The 26,668-nt window shown below is 45.3% G+C and overlaps 1 protein-coding gene across 14 annotated transcripts in view; it reads right to left on the bottom strand.

Moving 5' to 3' along the window:
- PTPRS (protein tyrosine phosphatase receptor type S) overlaps positions 1 to 26,668 on the bottom strand; it is a 671,876-nt gene that overhangs the window by 238,505 nt on the left and 406,703 nt on the right. For all 14 annotated transcript variants that reach the window (XM_069649333.1, XM_069649335.1, XM_069649332.1 and 11 more), the window contains exons 3-4: positions 14,541 to 14,686; positions 12,070 to 12,211 (exon numbers count right to left, since the gene is read on the bottom strand). In XM_069649333.1, coding sequence (XP_069505434.1) covers positions 12,070 to 12,211; positions 14,541 to 14,686 — 288 coding nt within the window. The remainder of the gene's footprint in view (positions 1 to 12,069; positions 12,212 to 14,540; positions 14,687 to 26,668) is intronic.

The raw sequence follows: 26,668 nt of genomic DNA, 5'->3' as shown, positions 1-26,668 counted from the left end.
TCATATCTAGATGCCTTAGACTTCTACTATAATAATGATGGAAGGTCCAAATATGGAGGATGGGGCCCCATGATAGGAACAATGTGTACAATATGCAAACCTACTTGCATAATTCTGTTTACACTATTTCATGAGCAGTCACATGCATCTTCTGGAATGGAACCCATTCTCTTGCCTCCCATTGGTTAAAGACTTTTAGAACTTCAGTAGAATTCCATATCAGAGAGAGGATAGAATCACAGAGGGTCTACAGGGATGGCCATTGGCCGAACACGTGGAACCGGCTTTGCAGGGGTCAGCTGCTGCGAATTACCAGCTGCAAGGGATATGCACTTAGCAGTCAGGCGGGAGCGGTGAAGACCAGCCAACATCAAAGAAAAAGAGAGAACATGAAAAACACCACAAAAAGGGCCATGGGGCAACACCCTGCGCACGCAGAAAAGCAGGAATACCCTCTACCCCCACAACTTAAACACCCGAGCACAAAGTGCGTTCTAGTACTATATATCTAGTGGGCGTGCGTGCAAAGCTGCATGTGCATGTCATTTCAAAACATTGAATTACCTGGTGTGCATGCATTACAGCTTAAGAAGCTGTTCCCAGTCCCTGCCACTAGATTGTGGCAGATCTCATTGGGTGGTAAATGTAGAGAGCATCGAACAGAATCACATAACATGGAGCTCTCAGGTGTTTTGAACGACAACTCCCATTATAGTCCTCACCATCTCCTGCATAGGCTGATGGGAGTTGTCGTTCAAAACATCTCGAGAGCTAAACATTGCAGACCCCCTAGCATAGGACAATAGAAGTTTATTCAAAATTTAGGGGGAGGGAGAACTGAGAGTTTGAGAGTGTCAGAACCAGCGACAAGGTAAGAGGAAGGGAATCAAAATAAGTTGAACGATAGACATTCTATGAAGGAGAAGAAAAAAGTAGCTGTGCACAACTGGAGACAGTGGGAGATTAAGCTAGAGACTATCAGATAAGTGGGGTAGCAGGGACAGCGTTGGGGCCTTTCAACACTTTCAAATGGAAGGGGCCTCGATTCTCAGGAGGTCCCCAGTAACTGCCCCCATGTTGCAAGTCAGCAGTCTTGTGAACCTGAAATATATTAATTTCTCTATTTTCGTTCTGGGGCTTAAAACGTGCGCTTTGCAGCGCTGGCATTACAAGCTGCATCACGGGACATACAGAAGCATTATCTCTTCATTGCCTTCTAGAACTGGTTCCTCCACATCAGCACCTTGCTGACAAAGAAGGGTTTAGAGCTCTTCAGTGGACATTTAGTGTTTAAGCTTCCTGCTGGCTGGCCATCTCGTGATCATCAACAGCTATTAACCTTATCATACCTTTGTCTCCACTGTAATGTATTCACCCCACGACTGTTTCTGCTCTAGGAAAGGGGCCACCCAACCATCATGTTGTAATGGACCCCGACATACCTTAAGCCTGGCCTGTGGGAGAGGAAGACATAGCTATAACCTGTGTGCGATGGCAGAGGCAGAAAAATCTGAGACATTGAGAGAGGGGGGAATAACCGAATTGGGGCGAATAGAATCAGGGCTCAAGTCGAGGGTACACGCGGGGGGACGGAGCCCCCTCACTTTATTCAGAGGGTGGACTCAGTCCCCCCCAGCGAAAAGAGAAACACTGGATGTCTTCGTTGAATTTATGAATTAAAGTCGATCGCGGGGCTCAAATCTGCAGTCGTCAGGTTTGTAGGTCAGACACTTCACCACTCACTATAGAACCTGATGAAAAATAATTAACAACTAAAGGTGAAATATCCCATTTCGATACTGCAAGTCCCCGGGAAAACATTTGTATAGGTTCTTGGAACATGCAAACCTTTTTAACGTTTTCAAAAATACTATTAGAAGAAAATATCCTGTCTTGGGGTGTGTGTTGATTTTATGAAAGGCAAATGCCATTGTTCCTGTTCAATTTGGGTGGTTATGCAAAGCCAATTTAATGAAATGTGCATATTTCACCTTGGTATGCTAATTTCTGGTGACGTCACATCCCATTGCGTTTGTTGATGAGTCCCCCCACTTTAATTTTTAGGACTTGACCCCTGAATAGATTAATGGCATCATCACAAGTTGGGTGGTATCCCGGCAGTAAACCCACCAGAATACTGCCCGGCGCATTTCCCGTTACTGCCACTTGTTCCGGCGGTATTACCGCTGGATTACAAGTCCCCATTTACTTTTTATGGGACCATATGGGGCATTTCCGGTGCAATTACTGCGGTGGTAATTACGGCGAAAATGAGCAGAAAGTCAGCACATTCACCTCCAGCTCAGCTTGTGATTGGGCGGTGTGGTAATGCGGCAGTAACGCTATTATGGCCACATTTTAACTGCACCACCCAATTTATGATGAGGCCCTAAATCTGGAGTTAGATAAAAGGTAGGATGGCAGGAGATGCAAGCAATAGGTGTGGGTATGAAGTCGTGGATTGAGAAATCTGCAGGGGAGTGACAGAGCCCTAGGTGACAGTGGCAATAAAGATGCACCTGGGATACTAAAACTTTCGCCTATGAGGCCACAGAGAGACACTGCTTCGAAGAATGAAAGACGGACTGACGGAAGCGACCCAAGGAGATGATTATGGATTGACTCCGGCGCAGCGACAGGGAAAAACTGCGGGAAGTAACAGACTGATTTGGTGAAAGTGGGGAGGGGCAACAAAGTGAGACAGAGCGAGCTAGCTAGCCTTAGAAAGGCACAAAAGCATATATGCCAAGATTCCGAAGCATCTGGGAGGGAGATTTCATCCGTGAAATCGGGAGACAAAGTTTCCCATTGGAATTCATTGGGGCTGGCATTATTTTAGGCAACATTTTTCACAGAAAAATCGGGAGTCTCCCGCCTAAATCGGGAGGGTTGGCATGTATGCAAAAGAGACAAGGGAATGCAGGATCGAAGCGCTATACAGACAGACAATGAACCAAGCACTAGAGTCAGAGGGAGGTTGGCTGACAGGGAGATGAGCGAGACTGGGGTGAAGTCAAGAGAAACATCCAAGAAAGGACAGTGACAGTGCTAGACACGCTGACTGAGGGACAGACATCGAGAGAGGATCGGAATGCAGGCTGATGGAGACATACAAAGAAACGATAAAGGGCGTTAATGATTTGAGACACATCAGTAATTGGAATTCAGCTTCAAAACAGCCAGCTGTAAAACGAGAGCGGCAGCATGCCAACAGCTTCAGGAAATGAAATCTGATTGGCTGCAGATGACATCACGATTTTCTCCTAGCTGCCCGCCTACCCCCGACCCCTCACCACATGCCCCCACCTGGATGCAGTTGGCATCCCTTCATTTCAGGAACCACTGAAAGCAGGCGCATGCGCGAGGGCTCGCCGGGGGAGGCCTGCGCATTACCGAGAGTGGCTAATTAAACACAAATGCTAATCTTCTAAGCTCGATGCGTGGAATTCCTCAGAGTTTAATTAAAGCAACTGCCGGCTCGGGGCGTGGTTAGACCGCAGGTGCTGCGCATGGCAGGAACGCGTGGGCTCCCTCTCTGGTACAAAAGCGACATCTTGTGAACTGCTCATCCCACGCGTCCACAGCTGCAGCGCAGGGCTTTCTGTGCATTTCACGCCTCACATGGGCCGGGAGGCTTTCCCCAGGCCCAGACACGAGGAGCCTGGCTGAGTGGCTGCGCAGAGGAAGAGCTCACAGAGAACAGAATGGACACCGCCTTAACTGCCTGGTATAGGTTGACCAGATTTTCTAAACAAAAAACCGGGACGACCAACAACATAAAAGAGGGACTACCCCATCGCAGCCGACCAATTACCGCCCCTCCCCCAACACGCCCCCACAACCACCCCCCAACCATATTTCCAGCACTTCTCCTTTCTATAAACTGTATATAATCTCATTTGTGCAGTTTTGTCTGTGAATCGTGGCATGTAATTTCAAAACTAGCGTGAGCTCTAATTGATATTACATGGCTTGCCATACAATAATTTCCAAGCCAGTCACAGTCAGTAAGTGTTCTGACTTGTACCTGAGAGGTTGGGGGTTCGAGCCAAACCTGCACATGATGTTCCAACTGCAAAATTCTGAAAGTGTTGTGAATAATAATTACCGTTTTAATTACCACATGCAAACCCGGGACGGAGGGTGATTTCCCCAGACTGTCCCGGGAAAACCCAGACGTCTGGTCACCCTAGCCTGGTACAATGCTGGAACTGCCATGGCGCAGTTCTCCAGCCTTGCATTTGTCCTTAGTTGATGATTTATTCATGTTACTTATTGTGCATTTATAATGCGCCTATGCACACGATGCTCCCTGCTCCCGCACATGCAAGTATCAATGTGGCCCCTCTTTAATCAACTAGACCACACCACCCCCAAAAATCAGCCCAATGTGGCTGACTGGTGGTTCGGGCTGGATACCGCTTCTTTTCAAGGAGCATCGTCAGTGTTGGTGTACCATCAGAAAAGGATATGCAGCGAACCAGTTGCACTCAACATGCGTAACATAGATAAAAATAATCATGTAAAGTCAAAGTACATGGTGCTATTTCTGAAGACCCGCTCACTCAGGACCCAAATGGCCAATCTCATCTCAGCGAAAAATTCACAGACAGGTAGTGCACGCAATCAGGCTATTAAGCTTCACAATATTGATGACATGCAGTGTAAAATAACTTCAAATGATAAAGATCCCACATTTTCCAAAGTCTTCTATGAAATGTACAAATTGCAGGCTTCAAAAACAGATTATTTGATATTCTGGAGATGGTCTCTTTGACCCGAAACATGTGAATTTGGAGTGCCGCCACTCACTGGATGGCTCTTGTAACGTTCTATTAATTGCACTTTACATTATTTCTGTGGATTGATCTAATTTTTTTGCAACTACTACTGCGATGAGTCTTCCACCTATGTTTATAAAATGTTTGAATGTAGAAGATTTCTATCAAATAACTAGGCGTAGAATCATTTTTTTCTTTCTGCAGCTTTCTCTTCTCACTTATATTTACTTCTGATTTCCACAAGGTTTCTATCACCACCTCCCACACTTTTAACTACACTTTTGTGTTAAGGGCTGCCAGCTTCTGCTTTGGAGAACACTCAATATATGATCCAAATTAAAACAAAATACAAATAATGCAGCTCGGTTATCAAGTGATGGGTTTTAAGCTATTTCATGAGTTTATTATGTTGGATCTACCCAGAAATCGAGCCTAGGCTTGGAGAGATGTTATTGCAGAAATAGAATTGACGCGAAAGCACAGGAGCTACCTCAGTCCTGTAGGAAAATGTATCCCAATCGGTTTTCCTCTGGATTTGGTTTGGCATTCACGGCTCGTAGCATTTCAGTTTTGATCAAATTCAGTGCACAGACTTCTAAATGCATACATTGTAGTCCAGTGGGAAAATGACCGGGGTCAACTAATGATACTCTCAAAGATGTTGAAATATTGTCAAATCAAAGTGCTAGATTACTTCCCCTTGTGTTTACCAATCTGATCATTAATTAATGCCTGCATTAAATGATAAATATGGGAATCAAACCCCCCCAACCTGGACAAAAGAGTTCCCCCGCAGATAACATCATTCAGTAGGTCAAGCATGCATGGAAGAGATCTGTGTGTGTGTATGCTGTAGTGTAGAGGTCTGGCACCTCTGACTATCCAGATGTTTTGCACTGCAACTCTCATCAGCCATACCCAGCATGGTGAATGGTGAGTGATCATGGGAGTCGCAGTCCAAAAACATCTGGAGAGCTGCAGATTAGAGGACTCTGCTACAGTGGGTCTGAGAGTGAGGCCAGGATTATTTCTTGGTCAGTGGGAAATGTGGTAGCCTTCCTGAGGAAGGCCTAGAACCAAATCAACGTGCTCGCCTGGGAAGCAAGACGATACGGAGCACCACAGGTTCGATCCCTGGGTCCGCGCTTAGAAACCTCTGGGTATTAAGCGCGTTATAAATAACCTATCATATCACATCATAAATCATTTCACTTGGCTGCAACATGTCGACACACCCCAAACCCCTCACTTAGACAACTCGGACTGCAAGCCAAGGATCCACTTTCACATCCTGCCGTCAAGTAAGCTAAGATGGATCTGCCCAAGCAAATACATAGAGGACGCAGCTCCTGCTACCAATATTCTATGTATGTATAAAGATTTATAGAGCGCATCAAAGGCCCTAAGGTATCAAGGCGTTAACACACAACTGTTGGGGGGAAGAGAAGGACTCACTGAGAACTCAAAGAGAGAGGTCTTCAGATTCCTACGAAACTGAATATGACCAGTGATATCACAAAGCTCCCACAGTAGGGAGTTCCACAAAGTCAGAACCAAGACAGAGAAAGATAGTCCTCCTGCTCGCTTCCTACGAACCCTAGGAATATTAAGCAGAGTTTGAGAGGACGACCGAAGAAGTCTTGCCGGCTGATCAAGACTAAGCTTGGAGCAAAAGGTATCCCGTGCCGGAACCATGAATGGCACGGTGAACCAAGCAGAGCTTTTTAAACTTGATTTGGCTGCCAATCGGAAGCCAGTGCAGCTGACTGAGCAAGGTCACAGAGTGTGAAAACCTAGGAGCTCTGAGCGCCAATCTGGCTGCCGAATTTTGTAGAATCTGCAAGCAGTGAAGCAGTACAGTGGGTTGCCCCAAATAAATGCCATTACATAATCAATGGAACTCAGAATTGAGGAGGTAACCACCAAGGTCCGAGGCTCTGGTGGAAGCAGAGGGAGATTTTTTCCTAAGACTTCCAATTTAGCAAACCCAAGCGGACACACAGAAGAGATTTGGGCTTCACTAGATCTAGATGCGAGCAGCTTGACTCCTAAACCTTTGACCGCCTGGACTGGCTTAGGACATTGCCCTAAAGACACTGGCCAGTAGTCAACATTCCACAAGGTGCCCTCGAGAGGAGAACCAAGCAGTAGGACGTCAGTTTTATAACAGTTGAGTTTTAGCCAGCTCCTGGTCAACCAATCTCAAATCTCAGACAGGCAGTTCCTCATCTTCGAAGGAGGATCCACCGCTGGGGCATTAAGATGGAAAAGAATCTGCGTGTCATCAGCATAGGTGTAAAAAGTCACTCCATGGTCAGCGATCAAATTGGCCAGAGGACGCAGGTGGAGATTAAACAACATTGGCGATTCTTTATTCCTTTTGGTTTTGGCCCATTGGTGGAGAAGACACTGATTGTTCGTATTGGCTGATTTCACCAATTGCTGCTTCTATTTGCTTGATGAAACATATTTTAAACCCAATTTATTTGGATTAATAGGTTGTTAAAATAGTCGATTAAATGTTTTTAATGTGCAGTTACTTCATTTAATGTGAAAAAGATAAAATGGTGTACACATCATGCTACATTGTTAAAAGATATTTAAAAAAAGGGTGATGCACGTTTATTAATATCAATATTCAGAAATGAATTATTTTTAAAGTGGTGCATGCAGATCCTGGCTTAATCCTCATAAGTGTTAGGTGGGTGACGATTCTTTTTTTTGCGAGGATAGCATGCATCTGCTTTGTGCATTTGTTTTTGTTGTCAATGTACAGGAAAGAGTTCCCTCTAGTATTCCCTCTCAACCCTTCTAACCAACTAACCACCCACACTCCCTTCCTTTTCAGCTCCATCTCAATGCCTGGAGACCATGAAAAATGGCAGCGGTGTGCAGTAAAAGTCACAATAACCTGACATTCCTTTTGTTTATATAATGTACATGGTAGAGGGCTGAGGAGATCAGCAGAACTAAATTGTGTAGTCCAGAGAATCCATTTGGTGCGCATCCTTCCACAGGCAAAGGAGTGAGTTTCAAAATGATACACATGTTGGAATGCTGTGAAGCGCGTGCTTGCTGAGCATTGGTGGGGGGGATAGGTGGGAGCAGGATGTGGCTGAAAGCATATTTTCATTACCCACCTTAGCTTCACAACACCTGGCAAAGTATGTGTGAGTTAGTAGGTGACAAATGGAGAACCTCTGACCTAAAAGCCCAAACTGTCAGCGCATATATATATATATATATATATATATAATCCATTACTCACCCTAATCGTATTTCTGATGCTTGTATCTGCTTAAATTCACATGCTATGCATAGGCTGACATCTAGTGGAAGCCGCTGAGTATTACAGTTGTTTTCGAAACTCGAAAAGGGATGTCGACAGGGTGTGCCAGTAATACTATCCCCATTGTGACGTCTACTCTTTATCATTAATTGCCATGCGATTAATGTATGACAACACTATGCCCCCACAAAGCACTCTCACCTCATCCTTTTGCAGTCTCCTATCACTACAGCTCTCAATCTTGCGATTCTAAGAATTCTCGATCATGTATAATGAATGGACCAATAAACCTTAAGTACACTATGTTTAGGACGTTCCGCGAGTATGCATGCATCAACGTACATTTGAAGTATACCAATTATCCTCTCTCTTCCGGTAGGTCATATATACTTTTTATGATATGTTATTTTTATTGTATCCCGTGTCGGTTTTAAATCTGTCTTGCTGGTTTGTCTAATTTGTATTGCGCCTTGATACTGTGTATGCGATAAGCTGCACTTTAGAAATACATTTTACTATTAATTTTACTACTATTCTTACCACAGAAAACAAACTCTTACAGGTGGGACCATTCGCTGCTCTTACAAAACCCACTGCAAATAATGAGTTTGAATCCTGAAAAGGCCCACTCCACATTCTATCCAACTGAGATTGATAAAATGAGTACCAGTGAGTTCGGGTAAAAAGCAATCCCTGTTATTTTAGCATCGAGAGACAATTCAGTCCGTTGGGACATGCACAAAATTGGCAAGAGGTGGAGGGACAGTAGCAGGAATACATTTGAATATGTAAAAGCCAGGCAGGAAAGAAATTATGCGCTTAATGCTTAATGCCAGCAGCTGAAGAGGCATCTCTTGAAGGTAAACTGAGATTTCAATAGGATGGCTGTCTGGCTATTCTTTATTACACCTGTTTTCCTTTAAGACAGACTAATTTGAGGGGATGAAATCGATAGGAATGGGCCTCCAATCTTCTCTTAGCCCGGTTTCTGAACTGAATAATATATTCAGCGCATTGCCAATAATCGGATTATAAATTCCATGTTTGTGTCTGACTGCAGACAGGGCATTGATAAAAGCACAATTAAAAAATCTCATGAAAGGCGATGCAAGGACGTAAATCTGTAAAACAGAATATGGGCGGAGAGGGGGAGGGGGTTAGGGAGGATTGTGAGTCCTTGGATTGAGAAGTTCTAGAAGAAGAGGTCACAAAACAATTCTTGCTTCTTGGGGAGCAGCAAAGTAAAGGAGCTCTTCAGAAAAATGTCAATGAATGCAAGGGAACACCTTACAAGAGTGGCTGTGGGGGCGCAGTCAGCAACAGGAATCAACAAGCATTGGCAAAGCCAACAGTTTGGGTGTTCGTGTAGGCGTGGGATAGGGGTTTTCGGTGCAGTCCTAAGTGATATAATCATTTTAAAAAAACGATTATATCAAAGACCAATTTGGAAACACCTCTCTGTAATCAAACTGCCACGCCCCTGCCGTACACAAGGGCACGCTGACAGGATAACCAGGACACGGAAGCAGCGTGGTGGGAGAACGGGTAAGTGCATGTGTACGTGTGTGTGTGTCTGTGTGTGTTTTGTTTTTATGGAGTTTTGGGTGGGGAGAGAGGTGCAGGGGCTCAGGGAAAGGGGTTTGGGGGTGAAACCCCAATTTATTTTCTCGCATAAATCCAGCAAGCAAAGGGGCCAGGTAGCAACGTAGTCTTTTCGCTTTTTATACGCCGCCTAAAATCTGTGTTTTTGTTAGGCGACCTACAAAAAGAGATGAGACATAGAATAAAATCTGTGTTTTTGTTAGGCGACCTACAAAAAGAGATGAGACATAGAATAAAATCTGTGTTTTTGTTAGGCGACCTACAAAAAGAGATGAGACATAGAATAAAATCTGTGTTTTTGTTAGGCGACCTACAAAAAGAGATGAGACATAGAATAAAATCTTAACAGGCAAAAAATAGAGTGATTAGCTCAGAATATTATTTCAGTACCTGGCAAATGCCTATCTAATATCTCAAGCCAAAACGGTTGGCTTTGTCATTGCTGGATTTTAACAGGACTTCCGTGCAAGGGACAGATATAAATGAAGTGTTTAAAGGCACACTTGGTTAAGGCTTTTTATTAAACCAGTAGCCATTTACAGCTGCAATTAAGCCATTAACTCTCGGTAGACTGCTTAGAGAAAACACAGGCTGGTTAAAGCTTGATTTTAATACGAGAGAGCAGAGTTCAAAGATATCCCAGGAGGACGTGTTTTGGGCGGAGAGCTGCAAGGAGTCTGTGGGAATGGCCACAGGTTTTAGCATGCCATGGGCAGTCAATGGACGGGTAAATAACCAAACACCACCCACAAGCTGTGTGTCCATCCTCACAAGCCATCTCCCGTCCATCTGCCCTCCAATGCAATAGTTTCGGTTTATAGCTGCTGCCGAAGCGCCACCTAAGGGTTACATAATAACCAAACAAAAAAGGCAGGGGCAGGCACAGCACAGAAAAAAAGAGAAATGCTTGCTTAGCATTTCTCATGCACTTATCAAGCAACTGGAATGCTAACATAACAGTTTCCAAGCAGTGATCAGCATTTCCCTTCTACAAGCATCGAGTCATCGGATTGGAAAATGGTCGCTGCTTAGCGGTTTGATATTTCTCATGGCCTACACATGCCTGGCTAGGGTTTAGTAAATATTTAGAGCATTTTGGAAGCATGTTCTCGCTTATTGGATGCTTGAGAAATGCCCTTCATTTTGACTAGGGTGGAGAGTGAACCGTGTAAGAGCAAAGACATGGCTGGGAACTAAAGAGAACCTAAGCAGGTGCAGCAGGTAGGGGATAGGCAGACCACAGAGGGTTGCGCAGTGGCAGAGCCAGGGAGGCATGGGGGGTAGATGCCCCACCCTAGCGCCCCCTCTGGTGCCCAGTGCGTGCCCAGCGCACCCCCCACCCCTGCCAGCCTCGCGCCTGTGCCCTATTATCCGTCCGCCTGCCACCAAAAGCTGCCTCCGCTACTAGTTTGGAGACAACCATCTCACGTGTTTTTTTAAGATGAAAAATATTGAAAGGCTCTATATTGGAACCACACACTGTGAAAATTAAACACCCTCTAGCTGGTGACTTCTTGACCTCGTGACTGGAACCACATGAGGGTTAAGCTGCAATGACTGGACTATGAAACCGGTTTGCAGTGCCAATGCCCCACCATGGCCCCCTTCTCGAGTAGCAAGGTGCCGGAATCCGTTGCACTGTTGTGTCTAGGGTGGTGTGCTGTGCAATTCATAAAGGGAATGGGGTTATTAATTAAATAGCACCACTAAAATCCCATAAACTCCACATCTCCGACGGGACAGTAGTGTGGCACTCAAGTAGCTGGGAGAGACCGAGCACAGTCCTAATGGGACATACGGTATGTGTAGTTCTTTAGCAAGGCCAAGCACAGATGCTCACACATCTACCCTCCTGCAGCCAGGTGTGTAGACTGCATTATAAGTAGGAAAGAATGCAAAGGTGGAATGTACGTTGATGTGCCAGTCCCCCCCCCCTACCCCGCATGGTCAATGATCAGTGGAACGGCTGGCCCCAACCACAGCATTGGAGTCCACCGCCCTTACCTCTGTGGCCTCTTCCTCTATCAAAATGTATACTTGTATACAGGTGCGTTATAAATGACTTATCAGATCACATCATTATCATATCATGGGCTCTATGAAAACACCCCGCAGCACTGCAACCGGGGTGGCACTCGACCAGCCAATCCACCTCGAACCAGAAACTAGGGAGATGGCATTGTGAACTGAAAGCACTTTGATGAGACTGGTTAAGGAGAGAGGTGATTGGTTAAGGAGAGAGGTGATGCTGCCCACTTTTATAAAAGCCCCGATTCTCCGCACCATGCCATCCAGCTCCCACATCTGACTCCTTCCTGCTCCCATTCTCAACCAGCTGGCATCTCAGTTGAAACTCTACAATGAAGAAGACAAGATGGTGCAAGTTGGCTTCAGTACCTCGGAGGACAGTGAGCTTGGCGTTGACGGTGACCTCGCCATGGGGGTTCTGGGCCACGCATTCATATACGTTCTCATCTCGCGGCGTCCTCAGCGGCTGGATCCGTAAGACAGCACCCGCACTCTCATCGAACTCAATAGTCTGAAAGAGAGACAGCGTGTGAGGAAAGAAGGACGTGCGAGCGAGAAAAAAAGACAGTGGAGCTGGAGTGGGAAAGAGAACAGAGAGAAGAAAAGGTTGGTGGAAGGGAGAGCGGCATAGATCAATTGAGGGATGGCCTGAGATATAGTCAGGTGGCACAGAGAGAGGGTGGGCACAAGAATATGGGGAAAAGGTGCAAGTGGAAAATGGATCGAGAACGTACAATTATAGGATATGGATAGAGCAAGAGGCAATGTAGAGTGAATGAGTGTGCATGAGTGAGAGAGAAAAGAGAATGATGGAGTGGGAGGAAACAAGTATGGGTGTAGGGGGGAGATGCAAGCGGAACAGACAGGAACCGTTGACTCAATGGTGAACTCATTCCATTTTAACGATAGCCAACTAGGAGTGACCAGAGGGCTGATCAATGAACAATGGCACTATCTGTTTTGCCTTGGGCCATGCTCAACCCTAGATGCTGTGCAGTGTGCCTCTCTGACATGGCCCTTATGCTTTTTGTAATTAAGTGCACCTATAGAATTATTTTTCTTGACTGTAACAAAACTGTGGCTATGGCATTGCCTGTGCACCCCCAATGCAAACCCCACAGTCTGAAAGGCCACGGATGTCTTAAGAACAGTACACAAAAGTTACTCTTTCCTCAAGACAGTGGTCGAAGTGGGCGGGAGCTTTTTGGTTTTGAAGTTTTATTGTTCCTATACTTTTATTTTAAAAAGTAAACGTTGCAGAATAGTTTCGTTTTAAAATAAAAGTGTGGGAAGCAGTTGAAACTTGCACTTGAGTGCACTGCACTGAACATTCCCTTAAACAGAAGGTGTGTTTTTTTTGGGAGATTGGATTGCCCGTGGGAGGGGGCGTGGCAATGGGGTTTATGGGGAGCGTGGGCAGGCCAGCAGGGAACATAGTTCCACTACTTCTTTTCGTACACTTCGACCACTGCCCCAAGGCATAGACATAGTAGGCCAAGTCTATTACCCATCTCTAAATTCTATCCATCTCCCCTTCTCGATCTCCAGTCGTCCAATGACAGCAGCTTTAGAGTCCGCCGGCACGGCAGAGTGCACCACGTCTATGGATGGATGCACTGTGATCCCAAGCCATGGTGTGCACTTGGTGCACGCAGCACATGCAACCCTCGCGCTCTGCAGTCGGCGCTCCTACACCATCTCGGTTCTATGTGAAAATGTCCCCAGGAAAATGTAGTCATGCGAAAATGTAGTCAGCAGACAGTTGCTTTAAAAAAAATGTAGTCATTCAATAAAAGCAATGCAAAGTGTGAAGATGTAATAATGTCACCCAAAAAGCTATTTTTAAATGCACAAAGGTGCAAGGCAGTAACCCTAATTATGACCCAAACCTCTAAAAAAAAACACTCCACAATCACCCCAACTCTATTCCTAAACTTTCCCCTAACTCTAATTACAATCCTTATTCCAGCCTGAACTCTTACAGAACACTAAACCTTCACCGCGCCAAAGCATTTTATTTGAATGTTTCTCAATGCAAAATAAATAGAAAGTGAACAGTGAACTTATCTCAAACTGCATCACCAGCTCGCCACAAAAATAGCGATTGCCTTAATCCAAACCCTTGCTCTTATACTAACCTTACACTAACTGCAACTCTACCACTTACCCTAATGCTTACTTTACCCTAACCACTAGCTTTTTCCTAACCGCTATCCTATGCCAACATCACCAGCCTTCTCCAACCTCCCTATCCCTTTCTGTAACACAAACAAACCAGAACTATTAGCCCTAGCCTTACAATAACCCCTACCTTAACACCAGCCCCGACACTTGATCTACTCTTATGACTAACCAAACCTCAACTTATTTAATCTAACCCCTATTCTTGTCCCATCCCATATAACTAACCCTAAACCTAGCAATCACAAGCCCACTAAACCCCCCTTAACCCTAACAATTACCCTAGCAGCACTACATTTTTGGCCACTTCACAGCTGCGTTTATGGACTACTGTTTGCTTGGCAACATTTTCAGTGCATAGGTATTTTCACCACGACTTGTTCACGGACTACATTTAGTTGGCTACATTTTCACTGGATACCATCATCTCCAACCATACAGTCTGCATACCATTACCATTCCCCAAAGCCCATCACCTGCCGTTAGCTCACTTAGTCCATCAAAATCCCACCAGTAGGGCCTTGCAGTCTTTTTCCACTCAGGGCTCAGGTTCGTATAAGCTCTCGATTCTCTGCAGTCAGCCTTGGAGCATCATTTCTCCGCATTGCAAAATCTTGTACCCTCGCCAGACCAGACGTCAGCGCACTCGTGTGACTTACCTCAAATCTCTGTGAGTTGACCTTCCGACCCTTCTTGTTCCAAGTGACCTGTGGCTTTGGATCTCCAGTTGCCTGGCACACGAAAGAGGCAACTCCACCTGACACTCCAATTTGGTCTACTGGCTTTTTGATGAATTCAGGGGCACCTTAAAGAAAAAAACAATACAATAAGATATACATGAAATCCTCCTAATAAATTAATAACTCGGCACTGTGTTAAAAATGATCTATGCAAGCAGGTGAAGCTGTGTATGGTTCAAGGCCACGAAAGCAAAGTAAGTTCCTAAAAGAGGAATAGAGGAACTCCCGTCCCCTGCACACTTTCACAAGCTCAGAATGAGCCAAATTGTTAATATGACTTAGACTTTACAATACTCATTAATTTGTATAAAACACAAGACCATTGTGAAATTCATCTCTTCTTCAGAATAGACCGAACAACTAAATAGTTGAATAACTGAGTGAATATTTTTTCATTGATGAAATATACCAAAGTAACCGAAATATTGGTTGATCTCTATTAGAGAATATATGTGAATATTATATATTGAATCATGAATGACTTGGAGAATAAGATACCATATAGGTAATTGTATGTTTTTTTGAAATTTCCCTTTAGATGTGATACATTTTGTTGAATATGCCCCTGAAGAAGAGATGAATTTCTCGAAACGCGTTGGGTCATCTATGAATTATTGAAAATCAAAGAAACTGAAAATACCTGCAATTGATGTGTTGAGGTTCTTCACTGAATACCAAACAATGTTCTTGTGTTTTATACAAATTAATAAGTATTGTAAAGTCTCTATACACTCTTACGGTGTATCTAAGTCATTAACAATTTGGCTCATTCTGAGCTTGCGAAAGTGTGCAGGGGACAGGAGTTCCTCTATTAGGAACTTATTTTGCTTTCGTATATTTCACAACCCATATGCCAGGGTTGACTGTTATCTCCCCAGCACCTTAAATTTTCTAAAAGCATTTTTGTGCACTTTAAGATCTATCAAATGTTACAAATATCTTAAAGAGTAGTGCATGGTGAACACATCTGTGGTTTTCGTATGGTTAATGTTCCTTCAAGTGAACTGACACACTCCCCTAAAATAACCAAAGTACTCCTTGGCCTCTAAGGAACCATCGCCTTCTCAACAGCGTAACCCGGAGTACCAAAGACTCTAGCAACAAATGAATTTGCTACAGCACCAAAAATCCAAGAAGTACCAAAGACCGACAAGTGGTCAAGATTTCCTGCCCAACAATGCACCAGGGACAATACTGAGAAAACTACCCCTGATGCACCAACACATGCCAGTCACATCAACAAACCCCAATGTACCCACAGTCTGCAAAAGCTAAACTACGATCTGCTCTTTATCCATCAGTGATCTCGGAGCATAGCAATGCAGCCCAAACTCTGGCACGCCGTCAATGCTGCAACACACTTCAATGCCACAATGCGCCTTTGATGAAACAAGGCACCCTGATAGAAGGATGCGGCTGACGCAACACTGTGCCTCAATGCAACAAAATAGGCTTGCAGCTGCAAAGTGCCAACTATCCAAGTGCCACAGCATGCCTCTAACAGGGCAACTTAGCTCTACACAACTACATGCTCTGGAAGCAAGAGCATGCACACTATGGATATCGCCTTAGGTATCACTGTGCCCCAATGCAATAATATTTAGTACCCACCAAAATAATGTGCTGCTGAGACAATAATTGGGCACTATGCACGGTGTGCCAAAGGTTGCAACGTGCCCAAACTAAATGCTACAATGTGCCCCGACATCACATGCTGCTGCGGCAGGTTTTTTTATGCACCAATGTACCTTGTCACAGATATTTGCCCCAAAACCAGCAATATGCACCAATACAATAATGAATTGACTAAGAAACAATACACCCATATACAACAATTCTGCAACCGATCCCGATTGGTGTAATGCATCCATGACATAACTATGCACACTTATACAACTGTGCACCTCGACCACAAAAATGTGCCCAAGCAAAACAACGTGTTTCTAATGTTGCCACGTGCCCTCTGTGCCACAAAATATCCTGAATACCAGAGTGCATACCTGAAACAATGTGACATCACACATTCAAGTGCACAGGAACAATCAACGTGCCCAAATACAACGAATCCTCTATAACCCAAACAGCCCCAGTGCAATAATGTGCCCACAACATCCCAACATGACGTCATTGCAATGTGCTCTACTGGGGCCATTACATGCCCCTGATAAAACCTGCCTTAACATCACTATTTGCCCCCAACATAACATGCTCTGGGCTTCAATCAAAGAACCACACCAAGACCCGCAGAGAGCCAATGGGTTGCCGGAACATGCACCATTTCATCAGGGTGGTGGGCACAGTTATTATGCCACCTATGTAGCTTTATCTAAGTGAGATACGTCGGGGAGAACATGCAAACAGATCGGCATACCTTAAACTTGGGTCGTCTCTAATACAAACTCATTGGGGAGTATTTTATATATTTATTCCATATTCATCTGGGAGAAATGCATAATTAAATCTGCATATCTTTATTCTAGGGAATACACAGTGCAATCACTAAATATTCGATATTCATTGTAATGGGATGTGTAATACAATCTGCATATTTACATCAGAGGGAAATGTATAATGCAGTCGGCGTATCTTCGGCTGGGCCAATTTATAATGTAATCCACAGAGCTTCATTGGGGGCAATTTACAATTTGATCTGCATAGATTAGTAACTGGAAGGTTCATGTAATCTGCATGGCCTCATATGGGGGATTTGTAATGTGATCTGAATTTCTTCATCGGGGATATTTATTAAGTAATCTGTATAACCACATCCAAGGGCATGTTGCTGCATACTGTGACATGTATAATGTAACATTCATATTTGTATCTGGAAGGTGGGGATGGAGTAGTTTACATTGTGCCTTAAAGGGTTTCATTGAGAGAATTTGTATAAAACACAAGAACATTGTTTGGTATTCAATGAAGAACCTCAACACATCAATTGCAGGTATTTTCAGTTTCTTTAATTTTCAATAATTCATAGATGACCCAACGCGTTTCGAGAAATTCATCTCTTCTTCAGTCATCTCAAGTCATCTCAAGTAATCTAGGGCCAGATCACTCGGAAAAAAAGCAGAGTTTCTCTCATTTATGTGCAAAGGACTGTGGGAAATGGAAAGCTTGGGTGGCAGGGCCCTTATCCGCAATCGCCTTTTATTCACAGGTAGATGGGAGAGTTGAACTGACTAAAGGTTTCCAGATGTGCACCACTCTGCATGGATGGATCAGGGGCACTCCAGCAGTCAAGCACAAGTGCACACCCACTGATTTTCCTTCATGGCAACATCTGCTTGACGTTTGGGGCAACATTTGTCTTTTTAGCTACGAAGCAGTATTGTTCAGGGTAGCTTTTTGTTAGCTTTCTTTGCAGTCATGAGGGTTAGCGGACTTGTGCCAAGAACACTAGCCGACCTTAGTGGGCAGGCATGATTGGTGGGTGACGTGTCTAGGTCAACAGATGGTATGAAGGTGTGATGGCCAAGGCAGCCAGGAAAGGGTTCTGGTTCTCTGGAATATGTGTATCATCACCTACTTTCCGGTCACTGCGGTACACATGTTCTTGGCTGTAGAGACACCCTTTAAGGATTTTTTGTTACAGAATGTGGCTGGTTCACTTTTGATCCAGTTTTGATTAAGAATGGTCCTAAAATAGCAGTGGAAAGAGTCAATTTACCCGGGGGCAAATAACACTACACAGCCATTTCGTGTTGGGTCAGCACTACTGCATTTCTACAAGGTTTGCCCACAACGGCGATACAGAATCTTGGCAGGTAGTCATCTGACAGGTTCAAAGTGCATGGGTCTCCTGGGAGGGATTCTGACAAAGGTCACCAACAAAGGAATGGCATGGAGGCGGATATCGGTGCATAACTATAAACAACTCTGGTTGCTGATTTGCCAAGAGTATTAGCTGGGTGAGCAGGCTTTGCAAGGATCATGCACGACAAGTGACTATCATGAGTGTGGCCGCTTCTTATGTGTGTGCCGTGTGTATGCGTTACGGCTATAGATTTCTAGTACAGCCAATGGTTTCATTGATGAATGGGCTGGGGGAGGTTTGGGTCTAACCGGCAATGGTATCTCAAGGTTGAGTTGTATCTAGTGTCTTCTGATGCGCTTACTTCCTTATCCAGGTCGACATGACGTCTTGGGTGTGGGGCACGGATTTCGTGGGTGGCTAAAGGAACAAGGGCATCGGCTATGGATGGCAACCTAGGGCTAAGAATGACCAGGATTCGCAGGATGGGAAAGGGGTCATGCGTTGGAGTTTACTGGTTGGAGAAGTGCTCAGGAATGTGCATTGTGGTTGGGAAGCCGCGCATACTAGTAGTACATTTGGGGTCAATGGTCTCATACAGGTGGGAAGGAAGGTCTTGCTAGAGAAGATTCGAGGGTCACTGGTTCACCCAGAGAATGTGCTCAACGGCTCTGAAACCGCTTGGTCTGAAATGATCTCTCTCAGAATTAGTTGGGAGCCAGGTCAGCAGATGATGGAGGGGTCCAGGAGGACGATCAACACCGAGATGGGGACATTTTTAGCCGGTATGGGCGGGATCCGGCTTACTCTGATCTCTCCCAGGACGCTGAATGACTTTACAAAGTATCATGCACACCGGTCTAGTAGCACCTTGTTTTATGCATTTGTTAGTTGTGCTCTGTAATAAAAAGTTTGTTCTGCAACCCAATCCTACACTGTTCTTGATTCGATCCCATGGGGGTTGGGGGGGGGGGGGCGGATTGGGGCGAAACTGTGATGAGTGAGGAAGAGCGTATTGCCAGGGTGTTGGTGAGGGAGGAGACTCTTCGATGCTGGCAGCCACCAAAAGTGCTGGCTGTGTCCTCAAGAGTCCAGCATTGGCAAGAGTCAGATTATGGCACCCTGGGGTACAAGACATTGGTGGAGGCTAGGACACATGACTTCGTGAAGGTTTGTGTGGGGGGGAGGGGGGGATTGACGAGAAAATGAAGGACAGCAGACCGGCTGTGGACCAACCTGGAAATCAAGAGTAAGCAATGTTTATGCCAAGGGCTAGGGCAAAGGGTTAGAGGTGGGTAAGGGGTGGTTTGGACAGAGATTTCAGCAAGGGAAGGGGAATGGTCAGCAGCTTACTGTGGGCCATTTACTGCCCTGAACAGAGTGCTTGTGTGGCTTACCCTAGAGCTAGTGCACAGGTGATTGGGTCAAGAGGTTATGCAGGCACAGCCAGGGCTAGGGTGACCAGATTTAAAAAGTTAAAAACCGGGACTGGGCAACTAACATAAAAGTAGGACTAATTCTTGAAAGTGGCTGTCACGGCACTACACTTCAGTAGCGTTTGGAGGAGAAGGGGGTTTAAGTATTACTGTTTAAATAAACACACATTATAATGAATCACTAATTTATCACAAACTAAGACCATCTTCAGTTGTAAAACACAGCATTTCTTTTGTGCGAGATTGTGCATTCCTGCCTGCCAACTATGAAGACCTATTACCAAAAACCAGGACCACTGCAGTTTCCAATGGGAACATAATCTTGAGAAAGGGGGACAGAGCACCAAATTCCGGGAAGTTTGGTCACCCTGGCCAGGGCGCCAGTTCAGAGTAGAAACCCAACACTGTGACGTCTTTACACGGAGCACCTGTAAGTTAACTCCTTTCTTCCCACACACCACATGTCCAGGTTTCTCTTCGTATTGGCTGGGCGGGTTTGGATGGGATGGGGTGGCGGTAGGGGGTTTGGGGGGGACTGGTGGATGGTGTAACCATTGTTTAGATTGTAGCAGATTGGTTACTGGATCTTTGTGGGAGGCTGGTGTGGGTTGCCGCTGCTATGCAATCTGCATTGCTTTACTTGTGAGGAGATAATGCTTTGTTATTTTATATAGCGCTTACGCCCAAGCGCTGTACATAGAACCTATTTACATACATGAATCATCCCAGCCTAAATTGATACCTTGTGCCTGGTTACCTGGAGGACTTGTCACTTGCATGGCCCGATTCGGAAGTGGTGATTTGGGATGTGCGCAAAATTGCTTTTTATGCAGTGTAAACACATTCCCTCTTTCCTGTCAGAACCACTTATGGCTTGGAATTCACTCGGACTCCAGCTGAGGAGATCATTAATATTGCAGGACTAACATGATGACACAAAACAATGGTGTTTGCTTTGTATATTAGATTACAGTACTTCAATGGCCATGCTGGGTTAAAGGTCCGGCATATGCCCTGCAGAGGAACCTGCAAGGCCGGCGGTAAACCAGCAGGGCCCACGCTCGACCTGCGAGGCACCTAGAGGCCAAGGCGGGTCCAAGTTGCAATTTGTAGATCCAATTTGGTGCGTCATGCCCGTTCCATCTGGCGCCACCGAAGGCGACTGCCTAGAATTGGCTTGCCAGATAACTTGCCATGCCAGTGATCTTGCCAGCCATTTGGTGGTTGCATGCCAGACACCTGGTAAACCTGCAGGGCATGCAGACAATGTATTGGGCACACTGGGAAGATACAAGACAGCCGATAATTCGGCACAAGATTAGCAATTATGGGAAGCGACTGAAGGCACCTGCGTTGTGCACAGGCCATGGCACAGCGCCCGCGCGGCCGGCGCCTATTTTGGTATTCCCAGTGAAGGACAGATTTTCACCCTGCCTCAGTTCCTTGTTCACGTTGCCTCACTCGTTATTTGCTCTCCTTTACCATCTCGCCCACTCCCTTTCTCCTTCCTAGAAGCCCCTCTCTCTCTTACACACGCACTTGCGCCACGTGTGAAGAGGGACGTTATCCAAATCTCAAGTTCGACATTTGCTATAACAATTTTCTCTCTCGCTTTGCCCCACCGCCTCCCCGTTTCTGACATCGGAATCCACCGTGCTCGTTTCGCCCCCAAACCACCCCAAATTGGAGCTGGCTGCGATTTCTCTCAAGGGCAGAGTCTGAGCCTTTCCAGGAAAAATGATCCACCACAGTCCGAGACTGACGGGTCGTCATAGTAACCGGCCACGTCACCCAGAACTGGAAAGGACCAAGGAGATGCAGGAAGGAGGGAGACCGAGAGAGAGAGAGACAGACACAAACGATAGCAGGGAAAGATGAACAAAGGAGAGCTATAGATGGAGCAGAGAGAAGAAAGGCGAGAGAGGGGCGGGTGGCGAAAGAGGGCGGGCATGAGGAACACACGGGGGCGATGGATGAGAGGGGGCCCGTCTGCAGAGAGACAGGGCGCCGATAAACAGGCGAAGGTGTGGAGAGAAAGCGAGTGACGACCAGTAAAAGCAGAATAACTGAAGAAGCGACAGCTAGAGAAAGGGAGGGGTGGTTGCTAGTACGGAACGGCGAGGGGAGTGATGGAAAACGAGGAAGGACACGTAGCTTTGGAAAAAGGGAAAACGGAATGGAGGCAGGGCTGGACTGGGAACCAAAAGTGGCCCTGGAATTTTTGTATTAAAGTGGCCCTATATTCCACCCACAGAGCGAGTGTCAGTCTCCCCCCTTTAATGGGGCACCTCTACTCACCCATTGCACATTGGATAAGCTTGCTGGCAGTTACACTGTCAGAGAAGTGATGGGTTCAGACTCAACAACATATTTCTTACCACCATATTCTCCAATTAAAAAAGAAATCCATATATTCCTTCTTGCTCTCCTTTTTGTCACATAACTCTCCCTTAGTCCTCCCCTCCTGTGTCCCAGTTCCCTGAACTCTCTTCTTAAATCTACTCTTATCCTCTCTTCAACCTCTCCATCCCGCCAAAACTCTATTGTCTCCTCTGTTGTCATATCTCCCTCCCATCCTGTTCACTTGCCACCCTCTCATCACTCTTGCCACTCTTTTCATTCCCGCTCTCCAATACCATTTATCTCACCTTCCTCTTGCTTCCTTGTACGTCTACCCCTCACATTCTTGCTGCACCCCTTTCACCCTCCACCTCAGTCTTGCCACATCCCCATCCTGCATGGTCATACCTTCTTCATATTAAAATTACAAAGCACTTGGCGTCGATTTACACCTCTTTCCCCACTCTGAGCTGCCTTCCAATACCTCCTCCCAGCCTCTTGCACTCTCTTCTCCTTCTTTCTCTCAATCTTACTGCTGCACCCTTGCCATCATGCTCCTTGCAAACAATCCTACTCTCTGATGTCTTCCTCTCTTTTTTAAAGTCCTCAATGTTCTCCACATCCCAATGCCCCCTTGTTTGTGACCACAGTCCCCACGCCTGCCCTTCTCTTCCATTCTATCTTCCTCACCCTGATTCTCTTATCTGCTTACCCGACCCTCTCACTCACTACTGCCTTTCCTTTCTCCCTATCTTTCTGTGAACCGTTACTGTGCAGATTAATCCCAAAGAATAATAGTAGAAATCCCTCAAAATGTCTAACACAGGGCTTCATCATCACAGCTGAGACGACATTAATGCTCCAATAAGGAAGAAACAAAAAAGGCCGCCACTACGGGAAGGCGATGGTGAGATAAATGAATGACAGGGACCACGCCCGGAGCAGTCTTCCATCCTCTTTAAAGATACACTTGAAGTGATCTTTTGCATTGTTAGCAAATGTGCAATTTTGAATTGAAATCCAGATCTGAGTCTTGTCGATACTTGATATTATTTTGTGGGAAGAGTGGCAATGGCCCAATTCTTAGTGGCGCTGAAGTTGGCTTCTTGTGGGTCGAAAAAGGACATGTGTGTGTGTGTGTGCCTCTGTGATCTGGTACCAAGTGCCTAATTCAACATTTTTGTGTTGCTGAATTTCAAAACTTGATCAAAAAAATTTTATGTAAGTAATTCAATATAACTCTTACGTTTTTTCATCATCTTCCTCTTATTTTTATCAGAAAACCTTAAGCAAATAAAACATCAAAGCCACAAAATAGGAAGTGCTCAATTTTAGAATCTTTACATTTGAATGACTTTCACTGCCTTGGCATGTGTTAGTCAATCATGACATCATGTTTCCAAAGCTGAATATGAGAGTTATGGTATGCCAAACTTCAGCTATGGGACACCCGGGATTAGCACTACCAATCGGGGTGCTTATCTTTCACTTGCCCCGGACTCAACTTTATAACATCATCTACCAGTGAAAGGCTTCAATGCATTTCTTATACTTTTCCGGGGGCGGGGGTGAGGGGAATAATGTATTCACATAGTGAAAATGATGGATTCAACTTTTTTCATCTTCATATTGCAAACATATAAAAACTGGCTTTATATAAACTAACCACCACCTTGCATGACCGTTATGACTCAATTTAAAAAGTACATATCAATACCATTTCAGCTGAAAGGACTTGCAATAAAACAGTGCTGTAAAAAGTAAGAATCTGATATAATTCCAGTGCCTACGCAGTCACTAACATTGGGTAATTGTACTGATATGTACTTTTAAAATCGAGTCACAAGGATGAAAATTCACGTACGGTGGTGGTTTGCTTATATAAAACAATTGTTTATATTTTTGTAATATGAAGATGGTTATTTTTGGAAAAAAAGTTGAATAAAAGATTTTAACTGTGAATACATTGTTTTTTTTTCCTCCTGAAAAGTGTAAGAAATGCATTAAAGCCTTTCACTGGCAGATCTTAAGCCCAACTTTAGTACACCCCAAACAAGGCTATTTATGTGCTGCATGTATATGCCATTTATGTTTTAACATAGCAGACAAGGCAAGCGAATTTGAAATGTCACCGACGTTCACCGTGCAATGAAGCGAACAATTATGGTATAGTAAATCTGGCCTTTTATTAGAAACACATTGCTGGACATGCATGTTCTGGGGACTATAAGTAAATATGGATAGTGCAAGGTAACAGTGTGAACAGAACTTCCAGCTATTCTATTGTCACTGCAATCCGCTAACGCACCCGATTTTGGCAGCTCTGAGCACTGAAGCGAAGGGGAATGAAGCACTCTGCCCAGGATCACACACGAACGCTGAGATTTGATTGCATGACTTCTACACGCCATGCCACTAAGGAACTATGCACAACTAACTCATCAATACTGTTACGTTGACTTCCTTGTCACTTGTAAGTGTGCATGCACACTGAGCCTTCCGTATTGTCGCTTTCTTTCCAAATCTGATAACCTACTTTTCTCTTATAGCATGCAATGCGTAAAATGCAGTACTACATAGATGTTACCAAAAGAGCAACTGGTTACTTCATTAATACTTGTCTACAGGTCACTGCCATAGCTGAATCTACATTTAAAAATCAGTGTGGAATGCTTCTTTTGGCCATGTAGCAAAACGTGTTTTGAACATTGTCGTTCTGACCCACTGCTACCACACCCCCTCCGTCAGCCTGCCCGCCCGCCCCCCCTGTCTCCCCTTACCTTCAAGTTGACATCGATCTTCACATGGCAGCCGACGGCCTCACGCCCACACTTAGTTGCCTGCAGCCTGCCCTGCTGACCTGCGCACTGTGCCGGGTACGTGCATTTTACCCATACCCAGGGCCTCATGCGCAGGCGCGAGCAGGAAGAAGAAAAAAATGCATAGCGCCCATGGTGGCAGCAGGCAATTCAAAGCAAACCATAAAGGCAGAGAGACGATTTCACGCGACGAGTATCCTTCCACGTCAAAGAGGCCCTATGCGGCCAGGGGCCTACCGGGGGATGTCCCGGTGTCCCAGTGGGGCAGTCCAGCCCTATATGGAGGGAAGAAAAGGGGGGGGGTGGGCAGTAACACGGCAGCAGCGCTTGGTGGAATGGAAACGGAGGAATTACGGGGAGTTAGAACGGCAGGGGTCAAAGCAAAACACGTCAAGAAATTAAGTCAAGAGGTGTATGGAGTATTCAAGTGGTGAGGAAGAGATGCCGGGAAGAAAGAGGGTGGAAGGTTAGAGGAGAGCGGAGGAGTGTCAGTAGGGTGACCAGACGTCCCGGTTTTGCCGGGACTGTCCCAGCATTTGGAGCTCTGTCCCCCTTTCTCAAAATGATGTTTCCATTGGAAACTGCAGTGGTCCTGGTTTTTGGTAGTAGGTCTTCATGGCTGGCAGGCACAGCTCGCACAGAAGAAATGCTGCATTTTACAACTTAAGATTGTGTTCGTTTGTGATAAATGAATTCTAATATGTGTTTATTTCAACAGTAATGCTTAAACCCCCTTCTCCAACCGCTACTGAAGTGTAGATCCTTTGACAACCACTTTCAAGAGTTAGTGCTACTTCCATGTTAGTTGCCCTGTCCAGGTTTTTGACTTTTTAATTCTGGTCACCCTAAGTGTCAGTGAAGAATGATTAACCCGGCCAAACACAAAGCTATGCTATTTTATTTGTCTTTTGTGAAGTGTTTTGCAAAGCCCTAACTGTACTCTATCCAAGTTCTGATGAGAACTTTTCTTGCTTTGGTGCCCTCCCTTGCAAATCCATGTCCGGGATGTACCCAAATGTCAACTGGACTCCTAACTGGCGTGGCACTGGGAGCGACACTTCATCCGAGGTTGAGCGCACGTGGAACGATGGGGCTTGGTGCTTAGAAAGGTGGATGGGTATGAGGGCTTGACAAGAAGGTCCTAGCTGGGCCTGCGTGCCCCAAACGCTTTCAGGAAATGGACAGCGTTGAGGTCTTTGACAGGCTGGTTGGTATCTGGACCATGCTTCACCAGGAGGTTCTGCTCACAGGTTCTTTCCCTTCCATGCCTATCAGTGCAGGGTGTTTCGCTCTTAGGTTCTTGGGGGGCAAGCAGCGTGAGGCCTCTTTATGACGATGATGCCCCTGACCCAGAAGGCATTGCGTATAAACAAGGAAATCCATATGCAAAAGCTCTTCTTCACTCTTCATTTTGGAAAAGGACGCCCTGACTAAGCAATTCCAAGAGTAGAGAGAAGAAGCCCATAGTGAGGCCAGTGGGGAGAAGGGTTAACCTAAGCCAGATGCAGTTCATTGTTATCTTCATTAAAAAAAAAATAACATAACACAATTTCTTAGATTTGTTTGTTCGCGTCACCACCAGCACACTGCAGAGGTTTGGCATTAGACCAAGTCAAGAGCTATTTGTGCATCTACCGCATACATTAACACAAGTAAGACAAAGAGTTGCATTCATAAGCACAGCTTTAATGTGGATAT

Source organism: Ambystoma mexicanum, chromosome 1p (genome assembly GCF_040938575.1).
Source record: "Ambystoma mexicanum isolate Mex_15411 chromosome 1p, UKY_AmexF1_1, whole genome shotgun sequence".
NCBI classification, from domain to species: Eukaryota; Metazoa; Chordata; class Amphibia; order Caudata; family Ambystomatidae; genus Ambystoma; species Ambystoma mexicanum.
The sequence above is the reverse complement of the archived record's forward strand: the minus strand, read 5'-3'. Positions and strand labels throughout refer to the sequence as shown.